Source organism: Molothrus ater, chromosome 3 (assembly GCF_012460135.2).
Source record: "Molothrus ater isolate BHLD 08-10-18 breed brown headed cowbird chromosome 3, BPBGC_Mater_1.1, whole genome shotgun sequence".
Classification (NCBI taxonomy): Eukaryota; Metazoa; Chordata; class Aves; order Passeriformes; family Icteridae; genus Molothrus; species Molothrus ater.
Window position 1 is genome coordinate 39,992,755 of NC_050480.2, and position 16,498 is coordinate 40,009,252.

The 16,498-nt window shown below is 43.0% G+C and overlaps 1 protein-coding gene across 1 annotated transcript in view; it reads right to left on the reverse strand.

Moving 5' to 3' along the window:
* FRMD1 (FERM domain containing 1) overlaps positions 1-16,498 on the reverse strand; it is a 40,761-nt gene that overhangs the window by 12,406 nt on the left and 11,857 nt on the right. The window contains exons 3-6 of the mRNA XM_036379309.1: positions 13,214-13,304; positions 4,418-4,497; positions 2,254-2,330; positions 458-644 (exon numbers count right to left, since the gene is read on the reverse strand). Of these exons, the coding sequence (XP_036235202.1) occupies positions 458-644; positions 2,254-2,330; positions 4,418-4,497; positions 13,214-13,304 (435 nt within the window). The remainder of the gene's footprint in view (positions 1-457; positions 645-2,253; positions 2,331-4,417; positions 4,498-13,213; positions 13,305-16,498) is intronic.

The following is a 16,498-nucleotide window of genomic DNA, read 5'->3' on the forward strand; positions in this document are numbered from 1 at the left end:
GTAGGGTTTGGATCTATCCATCCCTCACTGAGGCAAGCATTACAGAGAGGAGAACAGAGGGAAATAGACTTGGCTTTGCAGTCCTGAGGTCTTCTGGAGAGCTTGGGATGTGCAGATCTTGCTGAATGTACCACTAGAAACACACAACCCTTTAAACCATAGAAGAATTAAACAAAGACATCTGCACTGTCAGAGTTACTCATGTGACACCTACACATGCCATCACCAAGGAAGGATGTATCACCCACCTCACTGATGAGTGAGCCCAGGAACGTGCACCTACATCCAGTGGAAAGACGAGATATCTCCTGAGGGACCTTCAGGGTGATACTCTATCCATCTGCCTGATCATTACAGCAGGAGAGGGGGAAGTTGCATGGCAGCAGTTAGGTACCACCTTGGCATAGCTCCTGCTGCATACATGATCTGTTGACAGAAAGGTTCCCCCCAAACTTACCCATTGTGGGAAATAAGCCTGAGGTTCAAAATATTTGCCAGCGTGGACCTTCTCTCTGTAGTTGCCCAAGTCTGCCTGTAAGCTGTAGGCAGCCAGCAAGAAGTAGATTTCTTCTTTGTGGTTGCAATGAGACATAAGCACTTGCTCTTTGAGATGGCAGTAGTAGAGCTGCCGTGCCACCTTATCGCTGCAAGACAAAGGCAAATTTACTTCAAGAACAAAGTTCAGATAAGGACCCTCAAAAACATCATCCTGCTGAGAAGAGGGATTAAACTTTGACATGTCTGATGTGTGCCAATGCCACCCTGATACAGTTGTGTGTATAAGGAGCACCAAACCAAGATCAAGGTCTTCTCCCACTAAGTGTTGTACAAACACAAGAAATGGTAGCTTCTACCTTGAGAAGCATGAGATCTAAGAAGTTAGGGCAGAAGGTAGATGAAAGAAAAATCACATCACACCTGTTTTGGAGACTGACTACAATCAAGCACTTCTGTTTCCCTGGAAAGCCTGTAGCAGCCAGGATAGTCAACTCCCTTGGACTCCCAGTCCTGTTTCTTGCACACCTGTCCTCCTTTTCCCTCTAAACTTGGCACTGCTTTTGTTTCACCTTGCCTTAGGCTCATGATGGTTCTTAACAGCTAATTCCCTGCAAGGTAGATCAAAAGACATGGGAGCCCTGGGCTTGTTTTTGTCTTCTTCCTCAAGCTGCTAAACAGGGATTGTCTGATAAGGAATTACTATGGCATAGCCTTGATAACCCACACACCCCCTGCCCTCAGAGATCATGGGAAGCAGGCTGCTGACATGTGCATGTAGATGAGGTGCTGGACACTACAGTCTGCTTGTAAAAGTGTGCAAGTATAGTTTGAAGGGGCCAGATAACTATCTCTGCATGGCTCTACAAACGTCTCCAATGAAACTGCTAGTGCAAGAGAAATATGCCTGTGATGGGGTAGGATACATAACTTGGGAGTGGCAGAATGGTATGTAATCTCTCTCTGTACAAAAAGGCAAAATGAAACAAAAAACACTTATCATCCAGACAGACTCCATAAGAAGGAGTCCCCTGTAACCAAAAGTGAAAGACTGTGGAGAGAGAAAACATAGAAAACCACAAGCTTTGCTCAAGACAAGAACGAATGCCAAAAATTTGGTAAAGATTTAATCCACCTAAATGACCCCAGCTCTTGGCTTCCCCCAGGGACAGAGCCACACCAGAAGCATTGATGTAAATTAACTCTGTCAGTTGTTCATTTTTAACTACCTCATCCTTTGTTCTGTACCATGGGTGAGGGTGGTGCTGTTTTGAGTGCAGCCCATATTCCATGTGAATGGACTACAAATGAAAAAGTCTAACTTATGAAGTAATTTGTTTTGTCCATGTATGAAAGTCCATTTCCAGGATTAGACTGCACAGAGCACTGCTCAAATACAAAAAATAGATCCAAAGCATGTGCTTTGGAGTATAAATAACTATTTTTCAGTGCCTTTCATACAACCAAAAGACACAAGCAAAAGAGTGTTTTGATAATGTCATCATTCAACCTGCACTTTCAACACAGATGGAAAAGCAGTCATAATTTTCCTAGGGATATGGAGTATGATTCAGGCAGAAAACATTCATAGCTGAGTGAGGACATCTGTGAAGGTCTTAAAAAAATTCAAGCTGATTTTTAAAGCTTATTTCAATGAGTTCACAGAAATGAGCTTAACAAAGAAACATTCTTTTTCTTTCATTTTAAGAACACACTGAATAATTCAAAACACAGTAATTACCACAGAAGAGAACTTACCCTATTACTCTTCCATTTTCTACATAGTATTGTACTCTAAAGAATGCAACAAATGGAGGGCTGAATTTCTCTGTCCCCTAGAGCAAAGACAGAAGACGAGTTAAATTATGATCAGCATCCAAAATTCCTGTTACCCTATCTGGTAATGTTCTCTCCTCTGAAATTTACTCCCCATACTGCTTTTCATTTTCTACTCTTAGCTCTTGGCAAGTTTTAGGAGGGAGTCTGACTGTCTTGGAGGCTCATGACAATGAGGCATCACAAAACAATCAGACAGGTTGAACGACAAAATCTCCTAGGAAGAGCAGAAGATTTTTGGATAGGAAGGATGAGCTGGTGTAAGAGTCCCAGAGTAGCCTGGGGACACCCAGGCTGGCCCAGAATTACCTAGCTCAGCACCTGGCAGCACCACAAACATATTTGTGCTGAACGCAGCAAGTTTAACCCAGCCTCTCTCACAGTGCCAGGCAAGGCAGCAGTGCAGTGTGCCACCTTGGCATGGCCATGGCATTTCCAGGGCACTCCTAGGAGCAACCAGCCAGCCCTGCACCACACCACATCACCCAGCACGGACAGACACACTGCCACGTTCAGTGCTCACTGCCTGGGGCTCAGGAGCACCGGCCTGGTATCAGCTCTATGCCTTTTGTTTGGCAGGGCTCCTGGTTAGTTATTCACATGTTCCTGCAGCCATAGAGCAAAAGGCAGTGGTGCTGTCTGCTTCATACTGAGGAGTGCTGCTAGAAGAAAGCCAGCAGAAGTCCTGTTGTTTTAGCTACAGCCTATCTTTCCGACTTACAGGCTTGTTTGAACAGAACAAAAAAGAAAAAAGGGAAAAAGAATAAAGGAACATCTTACTAGCTCACTCTCTCATCTTTCCTACTTTGCCACTTTCATGTTCACACAGGTAACTTTGCTCCCACAGGCAATTCCAAGGCTTTGCTGGTCAGATCCATCTCACTGGGACAAGGTCCATGCCCTCCATATCTGAGGCAGACAGCTTCTTGACCATGCAAAAATCTCCATTTCATTTCTGGAAGTTGTTCATAGCCACCCTATTTTATCAGCTGGACTGGGCTTTCCGCCTGAAACCTCTTCATAGAGAGTAAATCCTTGTCAACTAACCCAGTCCAATAGGCTAACTCATCTCAGACTGTAGTACTGCCAATAGCAACTCATTGAGTCTTTTGTGATTCACATCACACCAGAGGTTCAACACTTATCCTGACCAGAAAAGTGTAGCAAGAATCCAATCACAGAGAGACCTCAAAGCATACCCCATCCTGGGGTCCTGAGGTGACCACAAACACCTGCTTTGGGAAGCTCTCACTGGCTGGACAGACAGCCCCTCCACATGATTCTGGCTGTTTCTGAAGTAACTCTCACTTGTTTGGGAAAAGCAGAGTACATGCTTGGGGATAAGAGAGATGTCCAAACCTCACTAATTATCTACAAACTTCTGTAAGCAGCAGAAATGGCAAGTGTGCCTATTCTGCAAAAGAAAATGCTTAGGCAAGGTAGAAAAAAGTAATTGACAACTTTTACAATGACCCAATTAAGATATCTGAAAGCAATGCTATACTTTGCTCTAGACTATGGCTCCTCTATTAATGACACACACAAACAGGCATTATCAGGTCTGAATGAATAGTATTAAACAATTACATAAGCTTGTCTTTATTTCATGTAGTTTTTCCCCTCCCTTATCAGGGCTAGCTAGCCTTAAAGAACTAGGACTTGTCTCAAACAAAATATCCTTCCTCTCCCTCCAGTGTCCTTTTGCACATACTCTGGGAAGAGTCACAGCTCCAATCATTTCCCATGTACCAGATTCAAGTCACAAAAGGTTATTTTAGGCTATTTTGCTTAAGGATAAAAATGAGGTCTCCAGACTAAATTCAAATGGAAAACTGACCAACTGACCTTCTCCACTTCTGCAGCAGCCAAGCAACAGCCCTGTGGTTACTATGGCTCAGCTAAAGTTGCATAAGGGGCTGGTTTAACTAATTGTGCAACTATGCAAAAGTCACTGCATCCTGCTAATGAAAAGTATTCTGCAGACCATCTTCAAAAGATGCTTTATGGACCTTAGTTTAAGAGTTTTCATTTCACTGTGCAGTCCAATAAAAAAGCAGCAGCTTCCAAAGTTAAACACCTCTCTTACTTTGGTGGTCTCTTTCTTCCATTCCTTTGAAAAGTATTTGCTAAGCTTCTGCTCCAGGTCTATAAAAACATATTCATTATCTGAAAGATAAAAAAGGAATTCAACATAAAATAATTGGAAATGTTTAGTCATTAAATATTTAGGTTACTCTACAAGTTATTTCCAAGCAATACATTTGCTGACCAGGAAATAGACAGGGCAGGGGGGGGGGAAAAAAGTACTCTTAAGTACATGTGTGACTCCAGACAGCATGGAAGGAAGGTCATTCACTCCTTCAAGAGATCCTGAGCTAAAGGTTCCCAAACATCTTAGCCAGAAATGCAGAATTCCTGCTTTATAATCAAGAAGCCATTTCCAAAAGAGAGAAACATCATCTTACCCAGCTAATTGTACTGGCAGCTTACCAGATTCAGTTTTTTATTATTATTAAACGAGCAAGCCCTACCCAAGCTTGTATTCTGCCATCATGTAGCACCATGGTCCAACACGGCAAAAGTAAGTAAAGAGAGCTGGGTACTTGACAGGTTTCATCTTCTGCATGTGAAGGGGATCCTCTGAAAGGGTGAGAAACAAGAGGACCAAACACAAACGCCTTTCTCAGAAGGTCTGCTGCGTCCTGCTCACACCCAACTTCTTTCATTTAGAGAAAAGATGAATGAAAGGAAGGGAAACCTGGCCTGCCTCAAAACACTAAAGGACCACGACTTGCTCTCCACCCTAGTGAGAGTGAACAAGACACAGCCTGAATGTCACATCATCTTGAAAGAGGTTTGTGCTGCTTTCAAAGCTGATGTTTCATAACACTGCTTACCAATTATCAAATACAAACAACTCAGCCAGTGAAAGATTTTTTTCCTGAGTCTTCAAGTCTCTTAAGAAAAAAATAAAAGACAAGACCTGACAGGTGTTTCAGGCTGCAGTAGCAATGCCAGCTGAGCACATTCACCTGACCAGTCTCTCTACACTTTGATCTTGCTTAGGACAGTGTTTTGACAGGTGACACAAGTGCCAAGATGAAGAGCTTGCTCCTTAAACATGAAAGGAGCAGGAGTAAAAAGGAGAGGGTAAAAAAAAAGAAAAAAGAACCCTTCACAAAACAAACTCCTGCTCCTTAAGACCAGCCCAGACTTCCAAATGAGAGCCTGCACTCATGTCTGTATTATGGCAGATGCAGGCCTGGCATGGGCAGTGTTATAGTAGGCATTGAAGGGGGCTCTAAGCTACCTCACACCCCTTCCAAAGCATTGCAGATCCTTACAGGGGCAGATACTTTCTTTGCTAGCTTTCAAAAAACAAGCAAGCAAAACAACCTCCTATCACTACCTCCTTCAGCTCCCACCTCAAGAAACCACATCTGGTGCTATCCACAAATGGCTCACACATCACCCTACTAGGAAACCTCCTGTAAAATAGCAGTAACACTGGATACAAAAAGTACAATGCCCCAAAAAGGCCTGTTTCTGTCTCCATGCTCTTTCCTGCATTGTAGTACTTGCAGCTGTACTTTTAATATACCTACACTTCTGTTTATCACATTACTTGACATATCACATACAGAAACCAGTATTTAACTGCACCATCGAAGTGGCTGTATAGAATTTCTGAAAGTGTCTGTGGTGGCCAATTTAAGTGCTGTAGCACACAGGATGATATGGAAGCTATTTTTGCTGTTTTGACAAGGAGAGGAAGAGTTTTTATCATCACAGAGATTGCATCTTGTACCTGCCTCTTCACTTCTGTCTAAGATAGGGTGGCTAGGGGCTACACTGGCTCCAGCCCTTCCTTCTCTAGGTCCATTAAGATCAGATAACACTGCCTGGAAGAGGCTGATAGAAGTCCCAGTCAGTGAGTGAGAGAAGGGCTTGTTCATGTTAGGCTTGTCTCTGTCCCTAATCAGCTGCCAAGCTGGTAAGCATCACTCCATAAAGCTTTTATTAAAAAGTAAGTAAAAGCTCATTTAGGGAATCAATGCACAGCAAGTGACTGGAGTGGGATAACATGAGCACACCACTCAGTCCCTCCCTGGGTTTTGGCAGTCCTGCAGCAGGGCAAACCCTCCACTATGGGCTCCCCACAGAGCACAGGGTTGATCCTGATGGCACAGCAGTGATGGGTAAAGCCTGTGTCAGCTCTGCCAGCACTGTGGTCTTCAGCTGACACCTTGTTAAGAGGCTATAACAAGTTGAAGGGTCTGTTTTCCTTTCTACTTCAGTAATGATCCCATGCCCAGAGGTATTTAGAGAAACACATTTATTATTCCTTAATCAGGAGGGAAAAATTGCAATAGCAAGCACAGTGACATACCCCAAACCATCCCATCACCCCTGAATAGTACGTCAGAAAGGGAAAGGTGTGACACAACAGTTACACCACAGTAAAGCAATTTGTTACCCACACCTCAGAGCCCCTCTTTATCTGTCATGTTAATTAGGTTAGAGATGATTTCGTGAGGGCACAGATGTCACACCTGAGGATTCCAGGTTATTATCAGGCCTACTGGGAGATACACATAAACCACAAGAATAAGCCAGGCTACAGGAGGACACCCCAATGTACATCTCTTCTTGGGGTCCTCCCCAGCCCAGCTCAGCATCCTCCCTCCCGTGCAAGAATGCAGCACTGCATTCCTGCCTTAATGAAGTCAATATGGCTGGAATGTCAACCTGCAATGTAAGCCTCCATCTACAAAAACAAAGAGCTATTTCCCTCCACAGCCCTACTGCTTTGTGGATGGCTTTGGTTTTTTTTTTCCTCACACTGGATTAGTGATGAAACCCTAAGAGATCTTTTGCCAGATGCTATTTGAAAATAAGCATCTCTAACAGATATGAGGGCACCAAACTGCAGCATCTCTGAGCAGTGCTGTAAAGGACAATATAGAAATGCACAGATGGCCCCCTTTCCAGGGAAGAATAAATTTGATCTATGGATCCAAACAGGGCTGGATACTCAGCAGGTACAAACTGTCATTTTTACACTGGCCTCACTTGAAGGACAAGTGAAAGGTAATAAGAACCTGACTGAGAAGCATGCACACATAAAAATACACTCTCATCCACCTGCAGCTACTGACACTGAGTTCATGAATCTCATCTCAGCACTGCAGGTGATCTTACAAATGCATCATCTTCTCTTGAAAGGTTCCCTCATGTACATATGTACAGATACCAGACCTGGCACAACCCACCAGTGCACTGCACTGCAATCCCAAGAAATGCATCTGGACAGCCAGATGCTTTGCAGTAAAGAAATTTACACACTTCTCCCAATTTCACCTTGAGAATTCTCAAATGAGATTGAAAGTTTATGCTGTAAAAATCACATTTCAAAATAAGCTGTTACCAGAAATATAAAACACTTCTACTCTGCAAAATCAGCTCAGCACATTTTATGTATTTAAAAAAATATAGCACACGCATTGTTGCAAAAAAATAATGTGCCAGGTCGCCAGTTAGAAAAAAATGACACAGTTCCAGTGAGTGATGCAGACTTACAATAGGCATTATTTACACTGCAGGAAAAATGGGAATGGAAAATTAAGGCTGTAATACAGGGTCAAATCATTCTGAGTCATTGTTAACCTAAAGGCCATTATTTTGCATTAACTAGTTCCTCCTCATCTCATTTTTTATGAAAAGTAAATTCTCTGCATAAAAGTTAAATAATGGTGATGCCAAAAACCTGTTCTCCTCCTGTGCCCATTGTGGGCTAGGAGCACCAACAAATTCCACAAAGGCGTCCTACCAAGAGTCGGTGCTTAGCCCCACAGGCAGCCAGGAAGATCCCATTAACAAATTTGGCTGAGTCATGTATATTTTAGCAATGCAACTAGACAGTCCAGAAGAATAGGATTCAAATAAAATATGAATTAGTGTGAAGCCAAATTTCCACATAGCAAGCATTTTCTGCCTAAAAGAGAAGGGAAAAAATGATCCATGGCTATTGCGCTTAACTTTTCCCAGATGCTTCAAGAAGCTTCGTGGCAACACCACTATGTCTCCTGAGGTGTAACAGGAAAGAGCAGGAGCAGGACAGAGGGATGCTAGGGTTAGGGGAGAGCTGAAGCTTAAAAAAACCAAAAAACAACAAAAACCCACACTAAAATATACCTCACAACACATGCTGTAGCCCTCACATAACCTGAACACCAGCATGGATTTTTTTGTTTGATTATTGAAGAAGAGCTGGCTACACACCCCCTTTTGCATGTGGATCTCCCCAAGCTTCCAAGCATTAGTGATTTGGGAAATCACTACCCACATGGCACCTGCTCCCACCACCTCTGCATAGCTTCTCAATGCTCCTGGTGTTACCTTTCAAGCCAATAGAAAGAAATGTTGTCCACTTTCTGATAAGTGGTTGATCAGTTTAGTAAAGGGTCTAAAAGAACTTGGTTCAGGAAAACCTTGTGTTTTTAGCTTTAGCTGGAAAGTACATGTATCCCAATGAAGGGAAGAATCACAACCCAGGCTGGGAGTAAAGCAAGGGAGGTCCTGGCTGAGGTCACTTTACCTGGGATGGACACAAGGCTATGGAGGGTAGTATGAAAGGAGACAATATCAAGAAGCCTGAGATCTTGTGGTGTTAGGAACTGTCGAGGTCTGAACACTGAGATAAAGGTTCAATCATTCCTGGTAATGGATAGGTACTGCCAGAATTTTACATTGGCATCTTACAGTTAGTAACAAGGCATGCCCAGGCAAACATCTTCAGACTTCAGCAGCACCATGGGGGATTCTTCTGCACAAGAAAAGCTGCAGAACCATTTCCAGCACTGCTCATCCAGGGACAAACAAACCCTTTGCAGTTCTCAGGCAGGAGAGCACTTGGCTGGATGTTGTACTGATACCAAAGGAGAAACAATTAACAGCAGATACAGGCAAAAAACTGCCTACATAGGAAGAGACCATGTAGGTCCTTTCAAGGAGTACTTTATACTCTCTGGACATCTGAGCCCCTGCAACTCCCTCTAGGCGGTACATTTCTGCACGTGTTTATCTTATATTGCATTTAACTTGTCTGAGGTACCAAAGTAAGTGTAATAGAGTTGTACCTTAGGTTAGAATACAGGAGAAGTTCCTAAAGAAGATTCAACTATGCAAGCAGATTTAAGAGAGAACAGGCAAGAAGCATGGATAGTGAGGAAGGTGTGTAGAAATCATCATAAGGTATTTGAGAGAACTTTTGTTATTTGTCTCCTAAGAGACCCTTTGTTATAAGACATACTCATGTAATATAAAGATAACCTGTTAGCATATTCTCTCCATGAACTTCACTACTGGAGGATATACAGATGCAGAAGAGTTAATTGGAGGCAGAGTGGTTTTGGCAGAGTTAATCACTGAGCTCCTTGGTAAGCACGTGCTGGGAATCATGGGCCTGGCGAGGTGAACAGCCATAGCTTTAAAAAAATAAAGTATTATTCTTGAGGCAGGGGAGCTGAAGCAGAGATATTTGGTCACGTAAGAAAGCCAGCCTGACAAACTCCTAAGAGGACATAGAGACAGTGGCAGGGTGTAGGAGCTACAGTCTTGCTCCTTCCCAATTGAAGGCTTCCATCTGCTTAGGTCAAGCAAGGTTTGCTCCTAGAAAGGCATGGCCCAAAACTCAGGATCTAAGGGATCTGGGTTATAATAACAAAGGAAGCCTGACTGTTCTTTGTCTGCTGACATTCAGTTTTGTTTTAGAAGACTGAATGTGTCGCTGCACACACTTTCCAATAACAAGAGGGAACCTTCCTGCAGGGCACAAGATAAGGTTGACCCCACAGGAGGATTTGCCATATAAGACCCAGCTGCTGAAGCCTATGGAACCAGATTGAACCTGGCAGGGTCACAGGATCTTTCACTGACCAAACTGCAAGTTAAAAAAAAAAAAATTAAAAACCAAGCACTTCAGCAGCAGGAGCACACAAAGTATAGCCTGCCTGATGATCCATGACAAAACTAGAAGAGCAACATGTCCCAAGGTTTGTAGGACCTCCCATTAATGCACATTCCTGAACTTGATTTTCAAAGCAATCAACTTCTTATAGACACAAGTTTTTTTTCTTCTCAGATATATTGGGTCAAAGCAGTTTTCCTCTTGAGAATAAAAAAAACAGTTCAAGAGCAGAAGGGATCAAAAATGCTATCCTGCCAATGTAATTGTTACCCTTAATCCTGAAGCTTGCCCTCAGCATCTACAATAGCCAGAAGAGAAGGCAACATATTTAGGTATCAAATGCTGGGAAACACACTCCAAGACCTACAGCTTAGATCTTACAGCATTCATGGTTTGCAGCTTGCATGGTGCTTTGTGGTGCCATTTCCCTTTTCGCCACATTTAGGGGTTAAACTTCTGTTTATGATTAAGGACCCCAACCTCTCCCCCCACACACATACTTAGTATGAGACCAACTGAGCATTAGTGTATCTGTACAACGTCTGCAGGTCAAATGGGCTCCTAATCCAGATAATCCATGCAGTGTGATTGGCTACAGTTCTGAAGAAATCCTTTAATTTTCATTCTCTTGCTACTGCTGACAGTCAGGGTTTTGTTGACAAATTAGCAGCAAAGTAATGGATGCAGGTGGATTAGAATACCTTGTTTTGCATGTGGTAGTATCGGACTGCCAAAAATAAATACACATTAAGAAACTGGGAAAGATATCATTACTAAAACAGGGTGGCTGTTTTTTAAAAAACATCTTTTTGAAGCTGCAGCACAGAGGTGAAAGCATGACGAAGGAGAGGATTACCTCGTTGAAAAATGTATATGCTTCCTCTCCATTTTTTGGACACCTAGCCTTTCCTGAGGGACCAGGCCCAGGCTTCCCCCCTCCACAGCCTCTGTGGGATGTACACTGACTTGGTACTCAGCCAAGGCAGTCGACTTCAGCACCCACAAGGCAACCTGGGAATGCAACACTTACCCAGGCCCCCCCAATACCTGACCTGAGCACTTCCCTTTCCTGAGATGATAGCTTGTTGTGAAGCAGGCAAAACCTTAAAGGCTACTTCCAAATGCCACACTCAGTGCTACATTTGCTACAGAGGCAAGACCTCAGCTACCACGGGCAGCAAGAGAGATGATGAACAGTCTGCTGACCAAAACAAGGTGGAGAGAAACCAAGTTGTGGAACACAAAAAGTCTTTCCTTTCAGGAAAGCAAAGAACTGCTCCCAAAACAAACAAAAAAGAGATGCTAATTCATACTACTGGACTCTTGTAACTCTTTTCCTTGACTTTTTAAGAGCTTTCTGGAAGAATTAGCTGCTATGAAAAGGAAGAATACTTTCATGAAGTGAGAGGACTGTTTCCACTTAAAGTTGTGGACAATATACTCTAAAGTCTAGTCAGAACAGCTTTATTATGCTCTTTGGCATGCAGTGGTTACAATGTATTTCCAACAGGCTGAAAGGTATCTGCCACTACCGGGTATTTTGGGACCAGAAGCCCTGTGCTTGATAGGGTAAAGGAAACTGTTTCACAGAAAAGGTGTGAGGAAGGCAAAAGCAGGGTATGGAAAATACGAAACAAAAACATGTGAAGGGGGGGGAAAGGTGAAAAAAAACATGGGGAAAGCAGAAGAATTCAAAGAAAATAGGAATGAAATTGCCCTGTCTTACAGGAGAGGACAAGGGTTCCAATGTCAGCCAAGACGTCCTGCAAGTGGAATAGGCAAAACCTGGTGTTAAAAATGTCGCAAAGGGGAGGCTCAGAAACAGAGATGATTTGTGAAAAAAGTTAAGAGAATTCAGGTCTCCTCACATTAAAAAAACTATGCTGGTTTAAAGCACAGGTATATTAGGTTTAAGGAATCTTTTGGAGACTCTACAAACCTTATGGAGATAAAAAACTTACGCTCCTCTCAGTTTGAATGCTGCACTCAAAAAAGCAATTCTTACAGAATGAGAGCATGAAGGAAATGAGACAAACTTAGAAAAAACACCTTTATTTTATCCTACATATTTATAAAGAGGCAAAAGAAACCTTATTCAGACGGACTTCTATAAGACCACTATAATTTCAATGAAATATCTGGAATTGCAGTAGTAAATAACACACTTGAGAAAAGTTTTTGGAGGAGAGACAAGTCTTTCAGTGCTTCTGGAAATATGGGGAGGCAAGATAAACAAGACAACAGATCCATTTCTAATTACTAAGACTTGGGGTGTGAGAGGGAATGTCAGTGCTTACACCATACCAGAAATGTGATCTCTCGTATCAATTTGCTTCTTTAAGGCATCAACTTAACACCATTTCCTGGCCAATGCTAAGCCATAGGACCAAGCAAACTGGACTTTAACTCATGGATTAGAAGTTTTGTATTTCCCATGTGATATTTCAAAACCCAGTGTGTCCCACACATTCATTCAGTCCCTTACAATCATTTGAGTTTCCTCCCCAGTGCCACATTCTTCACATGTGACTTCAGAAGACAAGTAACACTCTCAGCCCCAAAATCCTTTTAAAATCCACCTCCTGTTCAATACCTATAGTTTTGAATATAGTAACAAATATGTTGACTAGCAACTCCCACTACAGGAGAGAAAGAAAGCCCCACAAAGAGGTGGAATCCAAGAACAAAGGTGGAGAACAAAAGCCCCCCCCCTTTACTCAATTTGTCTGCCCACATACCAAAGATCAAAAGAGCTCTGGGAAGGCTCTGCATAATCTACATACTTTGTGACCTTATTACAATCAAATTCCCCCTGCAGGCACAGCCACTGTGTATATATGCACACACTGTAAATACACAAGCGGGTCTGTGGATGTTTGCCAAGTCACTTGCTTGTACATTGAGTTTGCTTACTTTTAACAATGCTGAGGCCAAAGAAGTGAGGCTCTTTAATCTTCACTAAATCACAAACTTGCTGAAAGAGCTCCTGTCCAGTGGCTTTGACCTGAAAGACACAACCAATCCAACATTACAGATGGCTCACGCACCTGGATGGAACTCTAAAGAAGAGTTGCAGGCCAGTACATTTTTGGGTACCAAAGTAAAATACCCAAACACAACCACACCAGAGAACATCCTTTGTTTTCAGTATTATTGCTATTACCATAGAATAATAATCATTAATATTTACAGAAATTAAAATACTGTTCCCTTACAATTTTTTTTTTGAGAAAATAAAAAAAACAAACCCAAAAGTTTTCATTCAGGAGAACCAGGAACAAAAGTACCCAAACAAACACAAAGACTCTGAGTAGCTCATAGGTTAGAGATGTGTTTTTTCTGTACCCCACAGAGAGGAGCTCCTTCTGTCTCCTGCTGCATTCTAGTCACACAGCCATTAACATCTCTATCTTTGGCAGCTGCAGCCAAAAGCCTGTAAGACCTTGCCTGTTTCCCTGCACACTGAGACCTTCCGATATCCCTGCCTCCTGTAATGCACAGACTGCCCCAGAAGGAGCATGGTTCTGGTTAACTGCATGTGCAGACCTGGATGTGTGCTATGATAGGAAGATTCCCCCACTAAACATCTCCCTGTCCATAGCCTCATTTCTCCCTGTCCCACTGCACCATCTCAGGAGTACTGACAGACAAACACAGAAACCCCCCAGCCCACAGAGGCACAGGGGAAGGAGTCCAGAGAAAGAGCAGATGAGGAGAACAGAATAGCACTGACACAGACAACCTCAGCTCAGGCTATGGTGCAGCCAGCTGCAAAATTCCAAGACCTTGGAATTTCATTACCCCACTGCTGGACCGTGCAAATTAGCAGTGCCAGGAGCAGCTGCCGGCAGGGGTACAGTGCAGAGCTACCTACTGAGCAACAGAGAGGACAGGGCAGAAGTCGACTGTTTAACTCTGCTACAAACCAATCACCATCCTAATTTTTAAAGCTCTTTTAGTGTAGGCATGTCACACACCCCAGAAACTGGCTTGCACTCACCTCCCTGCCCCAGGCTGTACCATGTCACTAGACATGGACAATGGGAAACAGGAGGTCATTTAAGTACTCATTTTCTTCTACCTTGACAAGGCATCAGTAGCCAGACACTCACTACTGCTTTATCAGGAGCTTTGAAGCCCTGCACTACGCCAATGCAAACACATGTAAGCTTTGAGCAGGGAGGAGGTAGTGCAAAGTTCTGATAAGACCCAAAACCACATCTGGGTCTTATAATTGAGTCTCCATGTGAGACTGCACCCTTTCAGTCTCACAGCTAGATGCAATGTTTGGTCAGACACCCAGAACACACACTTGGAAGGGAAAGTTGGGCACAGAGCAATCTCCTTTGCCAAAGAAGCAAGCTCTGAGCATGTTCTCCTACCTGGGAAGGATTTGCTAAGAAAGATGTGACCTTCCTCTAGCCAGAATTGTTATGGGCATACAAGAGTCACTGGCAGCACAGGACTCTCTGTAAATGCTACACAATGAGATGAATTTTCTAAGTGGCAAGCTTTCATACCTAAGGGAAGAAAAACCTGCTTTAAGATACTTAATTCTAGGGAACTGAGTACTTCAAGTGGCAGTTTTGTGGCATATAGCTCTAAACAGTGATTTAGGCAGAGTTCTTGCACAACTGGTATGTTACTAGCACCTTGTCCATTCTCCTCTTGGCACTTCCCTTATGTATCAAGTTCTACTCCCAGCCTTAAAGGCTATGCAATACCAATTACATTTGCAACTGCTGTTCCCTCCTACTCTCCCCTCTACTCAAAGCAACCAATACTTCCCTTTGCATTTTTTATCTTTGGACTTTCCTCCCTATGCATATGGTTCCTGTGCCAAGATTGATCTCAGAAATGTTATGACTCATTCCTTCCATTGATACTCAGCTTTGCCCCATGTCGGGCTCAGGGCTTCTTTACACATGAAATTTAGTCCAAAGTGAAATCAAGTGCAAGTTTACAGATGGTAACTGCTACTCCAAGGTCATTCTGTGTACAGATATTCATGTGCATTAGTTGCCTATATCTAGTCTTCTTGATATGTATGTTTTGAAACATTGGCTCTCCTGTCCACAGAACAACTGAAAGATTTCAGACCTATGTTTGCCATTCACCAACCCACAGGACCTCACCAGACTTCCTCCACTCCAAAAGTTTCTCCCACTTTGCCTTGCCCTCCTCAGAGCAACTGATGAGCTGCAGCACCCCCTAGTTCCCCTCACAGCTCTGCTTCTCCTCACATCCACAGCTGGTCTCAAGAAGGTAGTTTTACTGCTCACCATCCCCCTAAATTCACTGTACATTCAGAAAGGCAGACATCAAAGCTAATTAAGAGATACTTGAATGTGGGGGAAGAGAATGTAAAATGGCTCCTGCTCTTCCCTCTTCAACAGCACTATCTCTGAATGGTGTAAGACAAATACATTTTAAAGAGTAAGCTTCAATCTGTATGTGACCACATAAAACACATACAGGTAAACCCTTATCTGGAAGGGTGGAATTTATATGGGAGGGGAGAGGGAGGACTTACCTGCATAAACACTGTGCTTATCATGGGAAGGATCTATAATTTATTCTGCTGGAAAGATAACTATTTCTACCTACCTCAATGAGCTGCAAGCTTGTTTAGTATTTGCATTCCACACTGAAGAGGTTAAAAGGCTTTGGAAATCTTTAGTAGTGGCATTATTATTCTAATAAATGCACAAAGTATCATCTGTGGTTGTGCTAATTACATTTGGGTTCTACCAACATCACTAGAAAATTGCCTTGATGTTTCTTTAAAAAAAGAAAGATCTCTCCAGCTGTGAAATCTTAATTTCTGTTGCTGTTTTGAATGAGTGTTGTGGTAAAGTCCGAAGCCAAATGAAAAGCTGTTTCTGGTGACTTGCCCAGCTGTAACAGGTCATGTTTCACTCTCTATGCAATTAGGACACAACCATGTGTTGAGGTCTCATGTTTTGGCCCAGGCAGCTATTCCCTTTCACGCACAGGCATCTCCAAGTACATATTTTCCTGATTTCCCAGACACGAAAGAAAGGGGTATCAGAAATGACAAGGGCAAATGTCTTTAAAAGGAATACAGAGGGGTGCTGCAGGGGATTCCTCTGCAGGACAACATAGTGATGCACAAGGCACCCCAGCTTTTTGGAGTGGCAGCAGGCTGGGACAGGACAGGGGAACAGGAAGGGACAC